The 17,840-nt window shown below is 39.9% G+C and overlaps 1 protein-coding gene across 1 annotated transcript in view; it reads left to right on the top strand.

The window, feature by feature from the left end:
* The first annotated feature begins 80 nt into the window (after window positions 1-80).
* Window positions 81-17,840, top strand: part of LOC138855091 (uncharacterized) — a 119,995-nt gene continuing 102,235 nt past the window's right edge. Inside the window, exons 1-3 of the mRNA XM_070102238.1 lie at window positions 81-1,174; window positions 4,635-5,975; window positions 16,769-16,916. Coding sequence (XP_069958339.1) covers window positions 1,130-1,174; window positions 4,635-5,975; window positions 16,769-16,916 — 1,534 coding nt within the window. The 5' untranslated portion in view covers window positions 81-1,129. The remainder of the gene's footprint in view (window positions 1,175-4,634; window positions 5,976-16,768; window positions 16,917-17,840) is intronic.

The following is a 17,840-nucleotide window of genomic DNA, read 5'->3' as shown; positions in this document are numbered from 1 at the left end:
TACAACAACAACAGAAGCTACAACAACAACAGAAGCTACAACAACAACAGAAGCTACAACAACAACAGAAGCTACAACAACAACAGAAGCTACAACGACAACAGAAGCAACAAGAATAACAATAGCAACTAGAACAACAACAGTAGCAACAACAAAAGAAGCAGTAAAAACAAAAGTAGCAGCAACAACAACAACAACAGTACCAAAAACAATAATAGTACGAACAACAACAGTACCACCAACAACAGTAACATCAACAACAACGGTAGCACCAACAATAGCAGAATCAACAACAAAAGTAGCACAAAGAACAACAGAAGCAACAATAATAACAACAAAAGCAATAACAACAACAGAAGCAACAACAGTAACAGAAGCAACGACAATAACAGAAGTAACAATAGCAGAAGCAACAACAGTAACAGAAGCAACAACAGTACAAACAACAACAACAGTAGCAACAACAGTAGTACCAACAGCAGTAACAACAACAGTAACAACAACTACAACAACAAAAACAGTAGCAACAACAACAGTAGCAACAACAACTGTAACACCAACAATAACAACAGTAGCACCACCAAAAACAGAAGCACCGCCAACAACAGTAGCACCAGCAACAATAGTAGCAACAGTAGCACCAGCAACAACAGTAACAACAGTAGCACCAGCAACAGCAGTAGCACCAGAAACAACAGTAACAACAGTAGCACCAGCAACAACAGTAGCACCAGCAACAACAGTAGCACCAGCAACAACAGTAGCACCAGCAACAACAGTAGCACCAGCAACAACAGTAGCACCAGCAACAACAGTAGCACCAGCAACAACAGTAGCACCAGCAACAACATTAACAAAAGCAAGAACAGCATCAACAGTAGCAGCACCAGCAACAACAGTGGCACCAGCATCAACAGTAGCAGCACCAGCAACAACAGTAGCACCAGCAACAGCAGTAGCACCAGAAACAACAGTAACAACAGTAGCACCAGCAACAACAGTAGCACCATCAACAACAGTAGCACCACCAACAAAATTAACACCAGCAACAACAGCAACAACAGTAGCAGCACCAGTAGCAGCACCAGCAACAACAGTAACAACAGCAACAACAGTAACACCACACAAGATGCAAGTAACACTGTTGGTGTTATCATCTACGCTACTTAACACGGTAAGTGTCACTTACTGTTGGTATTAAGGGTAAGTGTCACTTATCCTTAATACCAACGTCTGACACTGCTCTAAGGGCAGGAGTTATCCAAGGGGAGAATCTAAGGGGCAGCCTAAGGGGTAAGACCCATTAGGCTAACACAAGACAATAAGAGACTTTTAAGATTAATCTCAAAAAGACAAAAAAAATTGGGTTTACCTGGAGTTTACCTGGAGAGGGTTTCGAGGGTCAACGCCCCCGTGGCTCGGTCTGAGACCAGGCCTCATGGTGGATCAGGGTCTGATCAACCAGGCTCTTACTGGTGGCTGCACGCAACTCGACTTACGAACCGCAGCCAGGTTAGTCAGGTACTGACTTTAGGTGCTTGTCCAGTGCCTTCTTGAAGACAGTCAGGGGTCTATTGGTAATCCCCCTTATGTATGCTGGGAGGCAGTTGAACAGTCTTGGGCCCTTGACGCTTATTATGTTGTCTCTCAGTGTACTCGTGGCGCCCCTGCTTTTCATCGGGGGAATGTTGCATCTCCTGCCGAGTCTTTTGCTTTAATATGGAGTGATTTTCGTGTGCAGGTTTGGTACCAATCCCTCCAGGACCTTCCAAGTGTATATTATCATGTATCTCTCTCGCCTGCGTTCCATGGAATACAGATCAAGGACCTTCAACCGTTCCCAGTGGTTTAGGTGCCTTATCGCACTTATGTGTGCCGTGAAAGTTCTTTGTACACTCTCCAGGTCTGCAATGTCGCCAGCCTTGAAGGGAGCCGTTAGTGTACAGCAGTATTCCAGCCTAGAGAGCACAAGCGATTTGAAGAGAATCATCATGGGCTTGGCGTCCCTAATTTTGAAGGTTCTCATTATCCATCCTATCATTTTTCTAGCTGATGAGGTAGATACATTGTTGTGGTCTTTGAAGGCGAGATCTTCTGACATTATCACTCCCAGGTCCTTCACTATACTTCCCACCTCCAGTAATGTAACATCCTCACTCATCCTTCAGAGTGCAGGTACTGTACTTCCCACCTCCAGTACTATAACATCCTCACCCATCCTTCAGAGTGCAGGTACTGTACTTCCCACCTCCAGTACTGTAACATCCTCACCCATCCTTCAGAGTGCAGGTACTGTACTTCCCACCTCCAGTACTGTAACATCCTCTCCCATCCTTCAGAGTGCAGGTACTGTACTTCCCACCTCCAGTACTGTAACATCCTCTCCCATCCTTCAGAGTGCAGGTACTGTACTTCCCACCTCCAGTACTGTAACATCCTCACCCATCCTTCAGAGTGTAGGTACTGTACTTCCCACCTCCAGTACTGTAACATCCTCACCCATCCTTCAGAGTGCAGGCACTGTACTTCCCACCTCCAGTACTATAACATCCTCACTCATCCTTCAGAGTGCAGGTACTGTACTTCCCACCTCCAGTACTATAACATCCTCACCCATCCTTCAGAGTGCAGGCACTGTACTTCCCACCTCCAGTACTATAACATCCTCACCCATCCTTCAGAGTGCAGGCACTGTACTTCCCACCTCCAGTACTATAACATCCTCACCCATCCTTCAGAGTGCAGGTACTGTACTTCCCACCTCCAGTACTATAACATCCTCACTCATCCTTCAGAGTGCAGGTACTGTACTTCCCACCTCCAGTACTGTAACATCCTCACCCATCCTTCAGAGTGCAGGTACTGTACTTCCCACCTCCAGTACTGTAACATCCTCACCCATCCTTCAGAGTGCAGGTACTGTACTTCCTACCTCCAGTACTGTAACATCCTCACCCATCCTTCAGAGTGCAGGTACTGTACTTCCCACCTCCAGTACTATAACATCCTCACCCATCCTTCAGAGTGCAGGTACTGTACTTCCCACCTCCAGTACTGTAACATCCTCACTCATCCTTCAGAGTGTAGGTGCTGTACTTCCCACCTCCAGTACTGTAACATCCTCACTCATCCTTCAGAGTGCAGGTACTGTACTTCCCACCTCCAGTACTATAATATCCTCACTCATCCTTCAGAGTGCAGGTACTGTACTTCCCACCTCCAGTACTGTAACATCCTCACCCATCCTTCAGAGTGCAGGTACTGTACTTCCCACCTCCAGTACTGTAACATCCTCACTCATCCTTCAGAGTGCAGGTACTGTACTTCCCACCTCCAGTACTGTAACATCCTCACCCATCCTTCAGAGTGTAGGTACTGTACTTCCCACCTCCAGTACTGTAACATCCTCACCCATCCTTCAGAGTGTAGGTACTGTACTTCCCACCTCCAGTACTGTAACATCCTCACCCATCCTTCAGAGTGCAGGTACTGTACTTCCCACCTCCAGTACTGTAACATCCTCTCCCATCCTTCAGAGTGCAGGTACTGTACTTCCCACCTCCAGTACTGTAACATCCTCACCCATCCTTCAGAGTGCAGGTACTGTACTTCCCACCTCCAGTTTACCTGGAGACCTGGAGAGAGTTCCGGGGGTCAACGCCCCCGCGGCCCGGTCTGTGACCAGGCCTCCTGGTGGATCAGAGCCTGATCAACCAGGCTGTTGCTGCTGGCTGCACGCAAACCAACATACGAGCCACAGCCCGGCTGATCCGGAACTGACTTTAGGTGCTTGTCCAGTGCCAGCTTGAAGACTGCCAGGGGTCTGTTGGTAATCCCCCTTATGTGTGCTGGGAGGCAGTTGAACAGTCTCGGGCCCCTGACACTTATTGTATGGTCTCTTAACGTGCTAGTGACACCCCTGCTTTTCATTGGGGGGATGGTGCATCGTCTCCAGTACTATAACATCCTCACTCATCCTTCAGAGTGCAGGTACTGTACTTCCCACCTCCAGTACTATAACATCCTCACTCATCCTTCAGAGTGCAGGTACTGTACTTCTCACCTCCAGTACTGTAACATCCTCACCCATCCTTCAGAGTGTAGGTACTGTACTTCCCACCTCCAGTACTATAACATCCTCACTCATCCTTCAGAGTGCAGGTACTGTACTTCCCACCTCCAGTACTATAACATCCTCACTCATCCTTCAGAGTGCAGGTACTGTACTTCCCACCTCCAGTACTGTAACATCCTCACTCATCCTTCAGAGTGCAGGTACTGTACTTCTCACCTCCAGTACTGTAACATCCCCTATAACATTCCCCTATAATTTTTACACTCTCTTTTGTCACCTTTGCCTTTATACAAAGGAACTATGCATGAGCTCTGCCAATCCCTAGGTACCTCACCCTCTTCCATACATTTACTGAGCAAAAGTACCAAGCATCCCAAAACTATACCTACACCTGCTTTTAGCATTTCTCTCTTGATACCATAAATCCCAGCTGATATGAGCACTGACTGTATGTAGATATATATACAGTCAGTACTTATATATATATGTATATATAAGTACGTAGGAGTGTGAGGACACGTTAAAATAGCAAACAGATTAAACGTGTATAATGTTCCAGATTGTGTCATGGTTAGTGAGACCGAGTGACGGGCTGGTGTTCAGCACCAGAGTGGCGGAGGAACCTCTCCGAGCAGTGTCCGCGGGAGACCATCTGGAGATACTGAACCCAGAACCTTCCCATCCAGAAGTACCAAACCCAGGACATTCCTATCTGAAGATACCAAAATTAATGCCTTCTCATCTGGATTTAACGAACCCAGGACCTTCCCATCTGGAAATAACGAACCCAGGACCATCCAATCTCGAAATAACGAACCGAGTACCTTCCCATCTAGAAATAACGAGCCCAGGACCAACCCATTTGGAAATACCGAACCCAGGACCATCCCATCTGGAAATGCCGAACTCAGGACCATCCCATCTGGAAATAACGAACCCAGGACCATTCCATCTGGAAATAACGAACCCAGGACCTTCCCATCCGGAAATACCGAACCCAGGACCTTTCCAACAGGAAATACCAAACCCAGTACCTTCCCATCTGGAAACAACGAACCCAGTACCTTCCCATCTAGAAATAACGAACCCAGAACCTTCCCATCTGGAAATAACGAACCCAGTACCCTCCCATCTAGAAATAACGAACCCTGGACATTCCTATCTGGAGATACCGAAATTAATACCTTCTCATCTGGATTTAACGAACCCAGGACCTTCCCATCTAGAAATAACGAACCCAGGACCATCAAATCTCGAAATAACGAACCCAGTACCTTCCCATCTAGAAATAACGAGCCCAGGACCAACCCTTTTGGAAATACCGAACCCAGGACCATCCCATCTGGAAATACCGAACCCAGGACCATCCCATCTGGAAATAACGAATACAGGACCATCCCATCTGGAAATACCGAACCCAGGACCTTCCCATCAGGAAATACCGAACCCAGGACCTTTCCAACTGGAAATACCAAACCCAGGACCTTCCCATCTGGAAACAACGAACCCAGTACCTTCCCATCTGGAAACAACGAACCCAGTACCTTCCCATCTAGAAGTAACGAACCCAGTACCTTCCCATCTGGAAATAACGAACCCAGGACCATCCCATCCAGACACAGAGAATTTTGAACCATTCCACTTGGATCTTTCACACTCTGAAGCCTCCGAGCAGGCGTACACAGACTCCTCCAGCCAGGAGCCACAGCAGGCCTGTCGCATGAGCTACGGCGTCATGGACTACTACCCGCTACAGGACAACTACTACCAACACCAGACGTGTTACTGGTGCTACCACTTCATTCCCACCCACAGGAGAAACCACCACCTCCGTATCGTCAGAGACATTATCATCCTCGACGATGGCAAACAGAGAATTGATTTCAAGTTTCAAGCAGAGGTCTGTGTTTTCTATATACATTAGTTTATCCCATGTTTTATGAAGCTCTTGTTCTTCTGCCTCTCTATTTTAGTAGATATCATCACTCTGTGTTATGTTATGTGTAGGTTACTCTAGTGTTATGTTATGTATAGTTACTCAAGTGTTATGTTATGTGAAGGTTACTCTAGTGTTATGTTATGTGAAGGTTACTCTAGTGTTATGTTATGTGAAGGTTACTCTAGTGTTATGTTATGTGTAGGTTACTCTAGTGTTATGTTAAGGTTACTCTATTGTTATGTGTATGTTACTCTTGTGTTATGTTATGTATAGGTTACTCAAGTGTTATGTTATGTAAAGGTTACTCTAGTGTTATGTTATGTGAAGGTTACTCTAGTGTTATGTTATGTGTAGTTACTCAAGTGTTATGTTATGTGAAGGTTACTCTAGTGTTATGTTATGTGAAGGTTACTCGAGTGTTATGTTATGTGAAGGTTACTCTAGTGTTATGTTATGTGTAGTTACTCAAGTGTTATGTTATGTGAAGGTTACTCTAGTGTTATGTTATGTGAAGGTTACTCGAGTGTTATGTTATGTGTAGGTTACTCTAGTGTTATGTTATGTGAAGGTTACTCTAGTGTTATGTTATGTGTAGGTTACTCAAGTGTTATGTTATGTGTAGGTTACTCTAGTGTTATGTTATGTGAAGGTTACTCTAGTGTTATGTTATGTGTAGGTTACTCGAGTGTTATGTTATGTGAAGGTTACTCTAGTGTTATGTTATGTGTAGGTTACTCAAGTGTTATGTTAAGTGAAGGTTACTCTAGTGTTATGTTATGTGAAGGTTACTCTAGTGTTATGTTATGTGTAGGTTACTCTAGTGTTATGTTATGTGAAGGTTACTCTAGTGTTATGTTATGTGTAGGTTACTCAAGTGTTATGTTATGTGAAGGTTACTCTAGTGTTATGTTATGTGAAGGTTACTCTAGTGTTATGTTATGTGTAGGTTACTCTAGTGTTATGTTAAGGTTACTCTAGTGTTATGTTATGTGTATGTTACTCTTGTGTTATGTTATGTGTAGGTTACTTGTGTTATGTTATGTGAAGGTTACTCTAGTGTTATGTTATGTGAAGGTTACTCTAGTGTTATGTTATGTGAAGGTTACTCTAGTGTTATGTTATGTGAAGGTTACTCTAGTGTTATGTTATGTGTAGGTTACTCTAGTGTTATGTTATGTGAAGGTTACTCTAGTGTTATGTTATGTGAAGGTTACTCTAGTGTTATGTTATGTGTAGGTTACTCAAGTGTTATGTTATGTGCAGGTTACTCTTGTGTTATGTTATGTGTAGGTTACTCTTGTGTTATGTTATGTGTAGGTTACTCTAGTGTTATGTTATGTGAAGGTTACTCTAGTGTTATGTTATGTGAAGGTTACTCTAGTGTTATGTTATGTGAAGGTTACTCTTGTGTTATGTTATGTGTAGGTTACTCTAGTGTTATGTTATGTGAAGGTTACTCTAGTGTTATGTTATGTGAAGCTTACTCTAGTGTTATGTTACGTGAAGGTTACTCTAGTGTTATGTTATGTGAAGGTTACTCTTATGTTATGTTATGTGTAGGTTACTCTAGTGTTATGTGAAGGTTACTCTAGTGCTATGTTATGTGTATGTTACTCTTGTGTTATGATATGTGTAGGTTACTCTTGTGTTATGTTATGTGTAGGTTACTCTTGTGTTATGTTATGTGTAGGTTACTCTAGTGTTATGTTATGTGTATGTTACTCTTGTGTTATGATATGTGTAGGTTACTCTTGTGTTATGTTATGTGTAGGTTACTCTAGTGTTATGTTATGTGAAGGTTACTCTTGTGTTATGTTATGTGTAGGTTACTCTTATGTTATGTTATGTGAAGGTTACTCTAGTGTTATGTTATGTGAAGGTTACTCTAGTGTTATGTTATGTGAAGGTTACTCTAGTGTTATGTTATGTGAAGGTTACTCTTGTGTTATGTTATGTGTAGGTTACTCTAGTGTTATGTTATGTGAAGGTTACTCTTGTGTTATGTTATGTGAAGGTTACTCTAGTGTTATGTTATGTGAAGGTTACTCTAGTGTTATGTTATGTGAAGGTTACTCTAGTGTTATGTTATGTGAAGGTTACTCTAGTGTTATGTTATGTGAAGGTTACTCTAGTGTTATGTTATGTGAAGGTTACTCTAGTGTTATGTTATGTGAAGGTTACTCTAGTGTTATGTTATGTGAAGGTTACTCTAGTGTTATGTTATGTGTAGGTTACTCTAGTGTTATGTTATGTGAAGGTTACTCTAGTGTTATGTTATGTGAAGGTTACTCTAGTGTTATGTTATGTGAAGGTTACTCTTATGTTATGTTATGTGAAGGTTACTCTAGTGTTATGTTATGTGTAGGTTACTCTAGTGTTATGTTATGTGTAGGTTACTCTAGTGTTATGTTATGTGTAGGTTACTCTAGTGTTATGTTATGTGAAGGTTACTCTAGTGTTATGTTATGTGTAGGTTACTATAGTGTTATGTTATGTGTAGGTTACTCTAGTGTTATGTTATGTGTAGGTTACTCTAGTGTTATGTTATGTGAAGGTTACTCTAGTGTTATGTTATGTGTAGGTTACTCTAGTGTTATGTTATGTGTAGGTTACTCTAGTGTTATGTTACGTGTAGATTACTCTAGTGTTATGTTATGTGAAGGTTACTCTAGTGTTATGTAATTTGTAGGATACTCTTATGTTATGTTATGTTATGTGAAGGTTACTCTTGTGTTATGTTATGTGAAGGTTATTCTTGTGTTATGTTACGTGTAGGTTACTCTAGTGTTACATTACGTGTAGGTTACTCTAGTGTTATGTTACGTGTAGGTTACTCTTATGTTATGCTATGTGAAGGTTACTCTAGTGTTATGTTACGTGTAGGTTACTCTAGTGTTATGTTACGTGTAGGTTACTCTTATGTTATGCTATGTGAAGGTTAGTCTAGTGTTATGTTACGTGTAGGTTACTCTTATGTTATGCTATGTGAAGGTTACTCTAGTGTTATGTTACGTGTAGGTTACTCTAGTGTTATGTTACGTGTAGGTTACTCTTATGTTATGTTATGTGAAGGTTACTCTTGTGTTATGTTATGTGTAGGTTACTCTAGTGTTATGTTATGTGAAGGTTACTCTTGTGTTATGTTATGTGAAGGTTACTCTAGTGTTATGTTATGTGAAGGTTACTCTAGTGTTATGTTATGTGAAGGTTACTCTAGTGTTATGTTATGTGAAGGTTACTCTAGTGTTATGTTATGTGAAGGTTACTCTAGTGTTATGTTATGTGTAGGTTACTCTAGTGTTATGTTATGTGTAGGTTACTCTAGTGTTATGTTATGTGTAGGTTACTCTAGTGTTATGTTATGTGAAGGTTACTCTAGTGTTATGTTATGTGTAGGTTACTCTAGTGTTATGTTATGTGTAGGTTACTCTAGTGTTATGTTATGTGTAGGTTACTCTAGTGTTATGTTATGTGTAGGTTACTCTAGTGTTATGTTATGTGAAGGTTACTCTAGTGTTATGTTATGTGTAGGTTACTCTAGTGTTATGTTATGTGTAGGTTACTCTAGTGTTATGTTACGTGTAGGTTACTCTAGTGTTATGTTATGTGAAGGTTACTCTAGTGTTATGTAATTTGTAGGATACTCTTATGTTATGTTATGTTATGTGAAGGTTACTCTTGTGTTATGTTATGTGAAGGTTATTCTTGTGTTATGTTACGTGTAGGTTACTCTAGTGTTACATTACGTGTAGGTTACTCTAGTGTTATGTTACGTGTAGGTTACTCTTATGTTATGCTATGTGAAGGTTACTCTAGTGTTATGTTACGTGTAGGTTACTCTAGTGTTATGTTACGTGTAGGTTACTCTTATGTTATGCTATGTGAAGGTTAGTCTAGTGTTATGTTACGTGTAGGTTACTCTTATGTTATGCTATGTGAAGGTTACTCTAGTGTTATGTTACGTGTAGGTTACTCTAGTGTTATGTTACGTGTAGGTTACTCTTATGTTATGTTATGTGAAGGTTACTCTTGTGTTATGTTATGTGTAGGTTACTCTAGTGTTATGTTATGTGAAGGTTACTCTTGTGTTATGTTATGTGAAGGTTACTCTAGTGTTATGTTATGTGAAGGTTACTCTAGTGTTATGTTATGTGAAGGTTACTCTAGTGTTATGTTATGTGAAGGTTACTCTAGTGTTATGTTATGTGAAGGTTACTCTAGTGTTATGTTATGTGAAGGTTACTCTAGTGTTATGTTATGTGAAGGTTACTCTAGTGTTATGTTATGTGTAGGTTACTCTAGTGTTATGTTATGTGAAGGTTACTCTAGTGTAATGTTATGTGAAGGTTACTCTAGTGTTATGTTATGTGAAGGTTACTCTAGTGTTATGTTATGTGCAGGTTACTCTAGTGTTATGTTATGTGTAGGTTACTCTAGTGTTATGTTATGTGTAGGTTACTCTAGTGTTATGTTATTTGTAGGTTACTCTAGTGTTATGTTATGTGTAGGTTACTCTAGTGTTATGTTATGTGAAGGTTACTCTAGTGTTATGTTATGTGTAGGTTACTCTAGTGTTATGTTATGTGTAGGTTACTCTAGTGTTATGTTACGTGTAGGTTACTCTAGTGTTATGTTATGTGAAGGTTACTCTAGTGTTATGTAATTTGTAGGATACTCTTATGTTATGTTATGTTATGTGAAGGTTACTCTTGTGTTATGTTATGTGAAGGTTATTCTTGTGTTATGTTACGTGTAGGTTACTCTAGTGTTACATTACGTGTAGGTTACTCTAGTGTTATGTTACGTGTAGGTTACTCTTATGTTATGCTATGTGAAGGTTACTCTAGTGTTATGTTACGTGTAGGTTACTCTAGTGTTATGTTACGTGTAGGTTACTCTTATGTTATGCTATGTGAAGGTTAGTCTAGTGTTATGTTACGTGTAGGTTACTCTTATGTTATGCTATGTGAAGGTTACTCTAGTGTTATGTTACGTGTAGGTTACTCTAGTGTTATGTTACGTGTAGGTTACTCTTATGTTATGTTATGTGAAGGTTACTCTAGTGTTATGTTATGTGAAGGTTACTCTAGTGTTATGTTACGTGTAGGTTACTCTTATGTTATGCTATGTGAAGGTTACTCTAGTGTTATGTTACGTGTAGGTTACTCTAGTGTTATGTTACGTGAAGGTTACTCTAGTGTTATGTTATGTGAAGGTTACTCTAGTGTTATGTTACGTGTAGGTTACTCTAGTGTTATGTTATGTGAAGGTTACTCTAGTGTTATGCTATGTGAAGGTTACTCTAGTGTTATGTTACGTGAAGATTACTCTAGTGTTATGTTATGTGAAGGTTACTCTAGTGTTATGCTATGTGAAGGTTACTCTAGTGTTATGTTATGTGAAGGTTACTCTAGTGTTATTTTACGTGTAGGTTACTCTAGTGTTATGTTACGTGAAGGTTACTCTAGTGTTATGTTATGTGAAGGTTACTCTAGTGTTATGTTACGTGTAGGTTACTCTAGTGTTATGTTACGTGTAGGTTACTCTAGTGTTATGTTACGTGTAGGTTACTCTTATGTTATGTTATGTGAAGGTTACTCTAGTGTTATGTTACGTGAAGGTTACTCTAGTGTTATGTTATGTGAAGGTTACTCTAGTGTTATGTTACGTGAAGGTTACTCTAGTGTTATATTATGTGAAGGTTACTCTAGTGTTATGTTATGTGAAGGTTACTCTAGTGTTATGTTACGTGTAGGTTACTCTAGTGTTATGTTACGTGAAGGTTACTCTAGTGTTATGTTACGTGTAGGTTACTCTACTGTTATGTTACGTGTAGGTTACTCTAGTGTTATGCTATGTGTAGGTTACTCTAGTGTTATGTTACGTGTAGGTTACTCTAGTGTTATGCTATGTGAAGGTTACTCTAGTGTTATGTTACGTGTGGGTTACTCTTATGTTATGCTATGTGAAGGTTACTCTAGTGTTATGTTACGTGAAGGTTACTCTAGTGTTATGTTATGTGAAGGTTACTCTAGTGTTATGTTACGTGAAGGTTACTCTAGTGTTATGTTATGTGAAGGTTACTCTAGTGTTATGTTATGTGAAGGTTACTCTAGTGTTATGTTACGTGTAGGTTACTCTAGTGTTATGTTACGTGAAGGTTACTCTAGTGTTATGTTACGTGTAGGTTACTCTAGTGTTATGTTACGTGTAGGTTACTCTAGTGTTATGCTATGTGTAGGTTACTCTAGTGTTATGTTACGTGTAGGTTACTCTAGTGTTATGCTATGTGAAGGTTACTCTAGTGTTATGTTACGTGTGGGTTACTCTTATGTTATGCTATGTGAAGGTTACTCTAGTGTTATGTTACGTGAAGGTTACTCTAGTGTTATGTTATGTGAAGGTTACTCTAGTGTTATGTTACGTGAAGGTTACTCTAGTGTTATGTTATGTGAAGGTTACTCTAGTGTTATGTTATGTGAAGGTTACTCTAGTGTTATGTTACGTGTAGGTTACTCTAGTGTTATGTTACGTGAAGGTTACTCTAGTGTTATGTTACGTGTAGGTTACTCTAGTGTTATGTTACGTGTAGGTTACTCTAGTGTTATGCTATGTGAAGGTTACTCTAGTGTTATGTTACGTGTAGGTTACATGGAGTTTACCTGGAGAGAGTTTCGGGGGTCAACGCCCCCGCGGCCCGGTCTGTGACCAGACCTCCTGGTGGATCAGCGCCTGATCAACCAGGCTGTTGCTGCTGGCTGCACGCAAACCAACGTACGAGCCACAGCCCGGCTGATCAGGAACTGACTTTAGGTGCTTGTCCAGTGCCAGCTTGTTATGTGAAGGTTATTCTTGTGTTATGTTACGTGTAGGTTACTCTAGTGTTATGTTACGTGAAGGTTACTCTAGTGTTATGTTACGTGTAGGTTACTCTAGTGTTATGTTACGTGTAGGTTACTCTAGTGTTATGCTATGTGTAGGTTACTCTAGTGTTATGTTACGTGTAGGTTACTCTAGTGTTATGCTATGTGAAGGTTACTCTAGTGTTATGTTACGTGTGGGTTACTCTTATGTTATGCTATGTGAAGGTTACTCTAGTGTTATGTTACGTGAAGGTTACTCTAGTGTTATGTTATGTGAAGGTTACTCTAGTGTTATGTTACGTGAAGGTTACTCTAGTGTTATGTTATGTGAAGGTTACTCTAGTGTTATGTTATGTGAAGGTTACTCTAGTGTTATGTTACGTGTAGGTTACTCTAGTGTTATGTTACGTGAAGGTTACTCTAGTGTTATGTTACGTTTAGGTTACTCTAGTGTTATGTTACGTGTAGGTTACTCTAGTGTTATGCTATGTGTAGGTTACTCTAGTGTTATGTTACGTGTAGGTTACTCTAGTGTTATGCTATGTGAAGGTTACTCTAGTGTTATGTTACGTGTGGGTTACTCTTATGTTATGCTATGTGAAGGTTACTCTAGTGTTATGTTACGTGTAGGTTACTCTAGTGTTATGTTACGTGTAGGTTACTCTAGTGTTATGTTACGTGTAGGTTACTCTAGTGTTATGCTATGTGAAGGTTACTCTAGTGTTATGTTACGTGTAGGTTACTCTAGTGTTATGCTATGTGAAGGTTACTCTAGTGTTATGTTACGTGTAGGTTACATGGAGTTTACCTGGAGAGAGTTTCGGGGGTCAACGCCCCCGCGGCCCGGTCTGTGACCAGGCCTCCTGGTGGATCAGCGCCTGATCAACCAGGCTGTTGCTGCTGGCTGCACGCAAACCAACGTACGAGCCACAGCCCGGCTGATCAGGAACTGACTTTAGGTGCTTGTCCAGTGCCAGCTTGTTATGTGAAGGTTATTCTTGTGTTATGTTACGTGTAGGTTACTCTAGTGTTATGCTATGTGAAGGTTACTCTAGTGTTATGTTACGTGTAGGTTACTCTAGTATTATGTTACGTGTAGGTTACTCTAGTGTTATGCTATGTGAAGGTTACTCTAGTGTTATGTTACGTGTAGGTTACTCTAGTGTTATGCTATGTGAAGGTTACTCTAGTGTTATGTTATGTGAAGGTTACTCTAGTGTTATGTTATGTGAAGGTTACTCTAGTGTTATGTTACGTGTAGGTTACTCTAGTGTTATGCTACGTGTAGGTTACTCTTATGTTATGTGAAGTTTACTCTTATGTTATGCTATGTGAAGGTTACTCTAGTGTTATGTTACGTGTAGGTTACTCTTATGTTATGCTATGTGAAGGTTACTCTAGTGTTATGTTACGTGTAGGTTACTCTAGTATTATGTTACGTGTAGGTTACTCTAGTGTTATGTTATGTGAAGGTTACTCTAGTGTTATGTTACGTGTAGGTTACTCTAGTATTATGTTACGTGTAGGTTACTCTAGTGTTATGTTATGTGAAGGTTACTCTAGTGTTATGTTACGTGTAGGTTACTCTAGTATTATGTTACGTGTAGGTTACTCTAGTGTTATGTTATGTGAAGGTTACTCTAGTGTTATGTTATGTGTAGGTTACTCTTATGTTATGCTATGTGAAGGTTACTCTAGTGTTATGTTACGTGTAGGTTACTCTAGTGTTATGTTACGTGTAGGTTACTCTTATGTTATGCTATGTGAAGGTTACTCTAGTGTTATGTTACGTGTAGGTTACTCTTATGTTATGCTATGTGAAGGTTACTCTAGTGTTATGTTACGTGTAGGTTACTCTTATGTTATGCTATGTGAAGGTTACTCTAGTGTTATGTTACGTGTAGGTTACTCTATTGTTATGTTACGTGTAGGTTACTCTAGTGTTATGTTACGTGAAGGTTACTCTAGTGTTATGTTACGTGTAGGTTACTCTAGTGTTATGTTATGTGAAGGTTACTCTAGTGTTATGTTACGTGTAGGTTACTCTAGTGTCATGTTATGTGAAGGTTACTCTAGTGTTATGCTATGTGAAGGTTACTCTAGTGTTATGTTACGTGTAGGTTACTCTATTGTTATGTTACGTGTAGGTTAATCTAGTGTTATGTTACGTGAAGGTTACTCTAGTGTTATGTTACGTGTAGGTTACTCTAGTGTTATGTTACGTGTAGGTTACTCTAGTGTTATGTTATGTGAAGGTTACTCTAGTGTTATGCTATGTGAAGGTTACTCTAGTGTTATGTTATGTGAAGGTTACTCTAGTGTTATGTTATGTGAAGGTTACTCTAGTGTTATGTTACGTGTAGGTTACTCTAGTGTTATGTTACGTGTAGGTTACTCTAGTGTTATGTTATGTGAAGGTTACTCTAGTGTTATGCTATGTGAAGGTTACTCTAGTGTTATGTTATGTGAAGGTTACTCTAGTGTTATGTTATGTGAAGGTTACTCTAGTGTTATGTTACGTGTAGGTTACTCTAGTGTTATGCTATGTGAAGGTTACTCTAGTGTTATGTTATGTGAAGGTTACTCTAGTGTTATGTTATGTGAAGGTTACTCTAGTGTTATGTTACGTGTAGGTTACTCTAGTGTTATGCTATGTGAAGGTTACTCTAGTGTTATGTTATGTGAAGGTTACTCTAGTGTTATGTTATGTGAAGGTTACTCTAGTGTTATGTTACGTGTAGGTTACTCTTATGTTATGCTATGTGAAGGTTACTCTAGTGTTATGTTACGTGTAGGTTACTCTATTGTTATGTTACGTGTAGGTTACTCTAGTGTTATGTTACGTGAAGGTTACTCTAGTGTTATGTTACGTGTAGGTTACTCTAGTGTTATGTTATGTGAAGGTTACTCTAGTGTTATGTTACGTGTAGGTTACTCTAGTGTCATGTTATGTGAAGGTTACTCTAGTGTTATGCTATGTGAAGGTTACTCTAGTGTTATGTTATGTGAAGGTTACTCTAGTGTTATGCTATGTGAAGGTTACTCTAGTGTTATGTTACGTGTAGGTTACTCTAGTGTTATGTTATGTGAAGGTTACTCTAGTGTTATGTTACGTGTAAGTTACTCTAGTGTTATGTTACGTGTAGGTTACTCTAGTGTTATGTTACGTGAAGGTTACTCTAGTGTTATGTTACGTGTAGGTTACTCTAGTGTTATGTTACGTGAAGGTTACTCTAGTGTTATGTTACGTGTAGGTTACTCTAGTGTTATGTTACGTGAAGGTTACTCTAGTGTTATGTTACGTGTAGGTTACTCTAGTGTTATGTTACGTGTAGGTTACTCTAATGTTATACAGACCAGGGACTACTGAGGACATCAGTCTACTGTGGTTATTATAAAGACTGTAGTCTGTGGTGTAGTTTGAAAAATCAAGAACGTGAAGACTACGACACTTGTGCAACATTTGGTAATCCTTATTGGAGACACGTTGGTCAGTCAGGTTGTTGATCAGTCCAGTACACAACAGTACAGTGCAAGATGCATTCCATATAAGTGGATTTCTTTTGTTCCTAAACAGCATTATTTTGTACCACAAAGTAATATAAATTTGTTTTTTTTTATTTATAATTTTAGTCAGACCCTTATGGCTGAGGGACTGATAACCTCAACATGTCTTATACTGTCTCCAGTGTTATACTTGACTGTATTCAAATTATAAAGCCCTCTGTGCTTGAACAACATCTCAGTCATAAAGATACCTCAGTGTTGGACACATATTGTATCTCTGGTGGTGGGGACACATAAGGTGGGGTTGTGTCACCTGACAGACGGATTGGTTGCCTCTTATCAAGTATTTTATACCTACAAAAAGTCTAATTCTGCTGGGTACAGAACGAGACGTACTACCTGGACCCTGACGACGAGGAAGCCTGGAGTCATGTAGAGGCTTCACTATTGGATGGACTGGAGGCCACGAAACTGGAGGACTGTTGTAGGGAGGCTCTCCAGTGCTGTCAAACTACACTAGAACAACCTCCAGGTGTGTACACTACACCTTTCACAGTTCTATGTATGACTGCTACAACAACTTTCAACAGTGGGTGACTGGGTGCTCTGGAAGTGCTCTTCATGCAAGAAATTACCTGGAGTATACATGGAGGGGTATACCAGGGGTTAACGCCTCCGAAGCCAGGTCCATAACCACAAGCTTACTAGTACTGAACCGTGAACGATTAACTACCAGCCTATAAGTTGCATTTTAATTATATAATCATAATATATCTTTATTTCTATAAGTATATGTTCGAGGTATACAGACTACAGCTGCATCAGTGACATAATATTATATAGAAAGTCCCTTGTTATATGGAGCATTTCGGGTAAATTAGGTCAATTTCATCCCAGGATGCAACCCACACCAGTCTACTAACACCCAGGTACCTATTTTACTGATGGGTGAACACGGACAACAGGTGTCTTAAGGAAACACATCCTAATGTTTGCCAGCCTTACCGGGGATCGACCTCCGGACCTCAGTGTGTGAGCTGAGTGAGCTAGCGATCAAGCTATGGGACCATGTACAAAGCACAGCACCAAGAGGCTAATACAACACATTCCTACACCAGCTTTGATAAAACATTGAGGGTGTCTACCACAAGAGAGACAGAACACACAGAGAGAGATGGAAGGCTACTGGGAGTTGAAAATTGATTATTTTGGAGATAAATTGCATAAAATACTGACACAATGGAAAAATAAATTCAAATGCAATATAATGCGATTCTTTAATGACTACATTTCGCCCACACAGTGGACATTATCAAATAATAAACAGATCTACCTGGGTGAAAAGTACATGGGTATATATAGTGTGGAGAGTCAGGATACTCCGTGCTATATTCATGTGACTTGATAAAGTCCACTGTATGGGCGAAACGTTGTCAATAAAGGATTATTGATAACT

This window comes from Cherax quadricarinatus, chromosome 81 (assembly GCF_038502225.1).
Source record: "Cherax quadricarinatus isolate ZL_2023a chromosome 81, ASM3850222v1, whole genome shotgun sequence".
Taxonomy (NCBI): domain Eukaryota; kingdom Metazoa; phylum Arthropoda; class Malacostraca; order Decapoda; family Parastacidae; genus Cherax; species Cherax quadricarinatus.
Note: the sequence above shows the minus strand (reverse complement) of the source record. Positions and strands in the feature narration are given on the sequence as shown.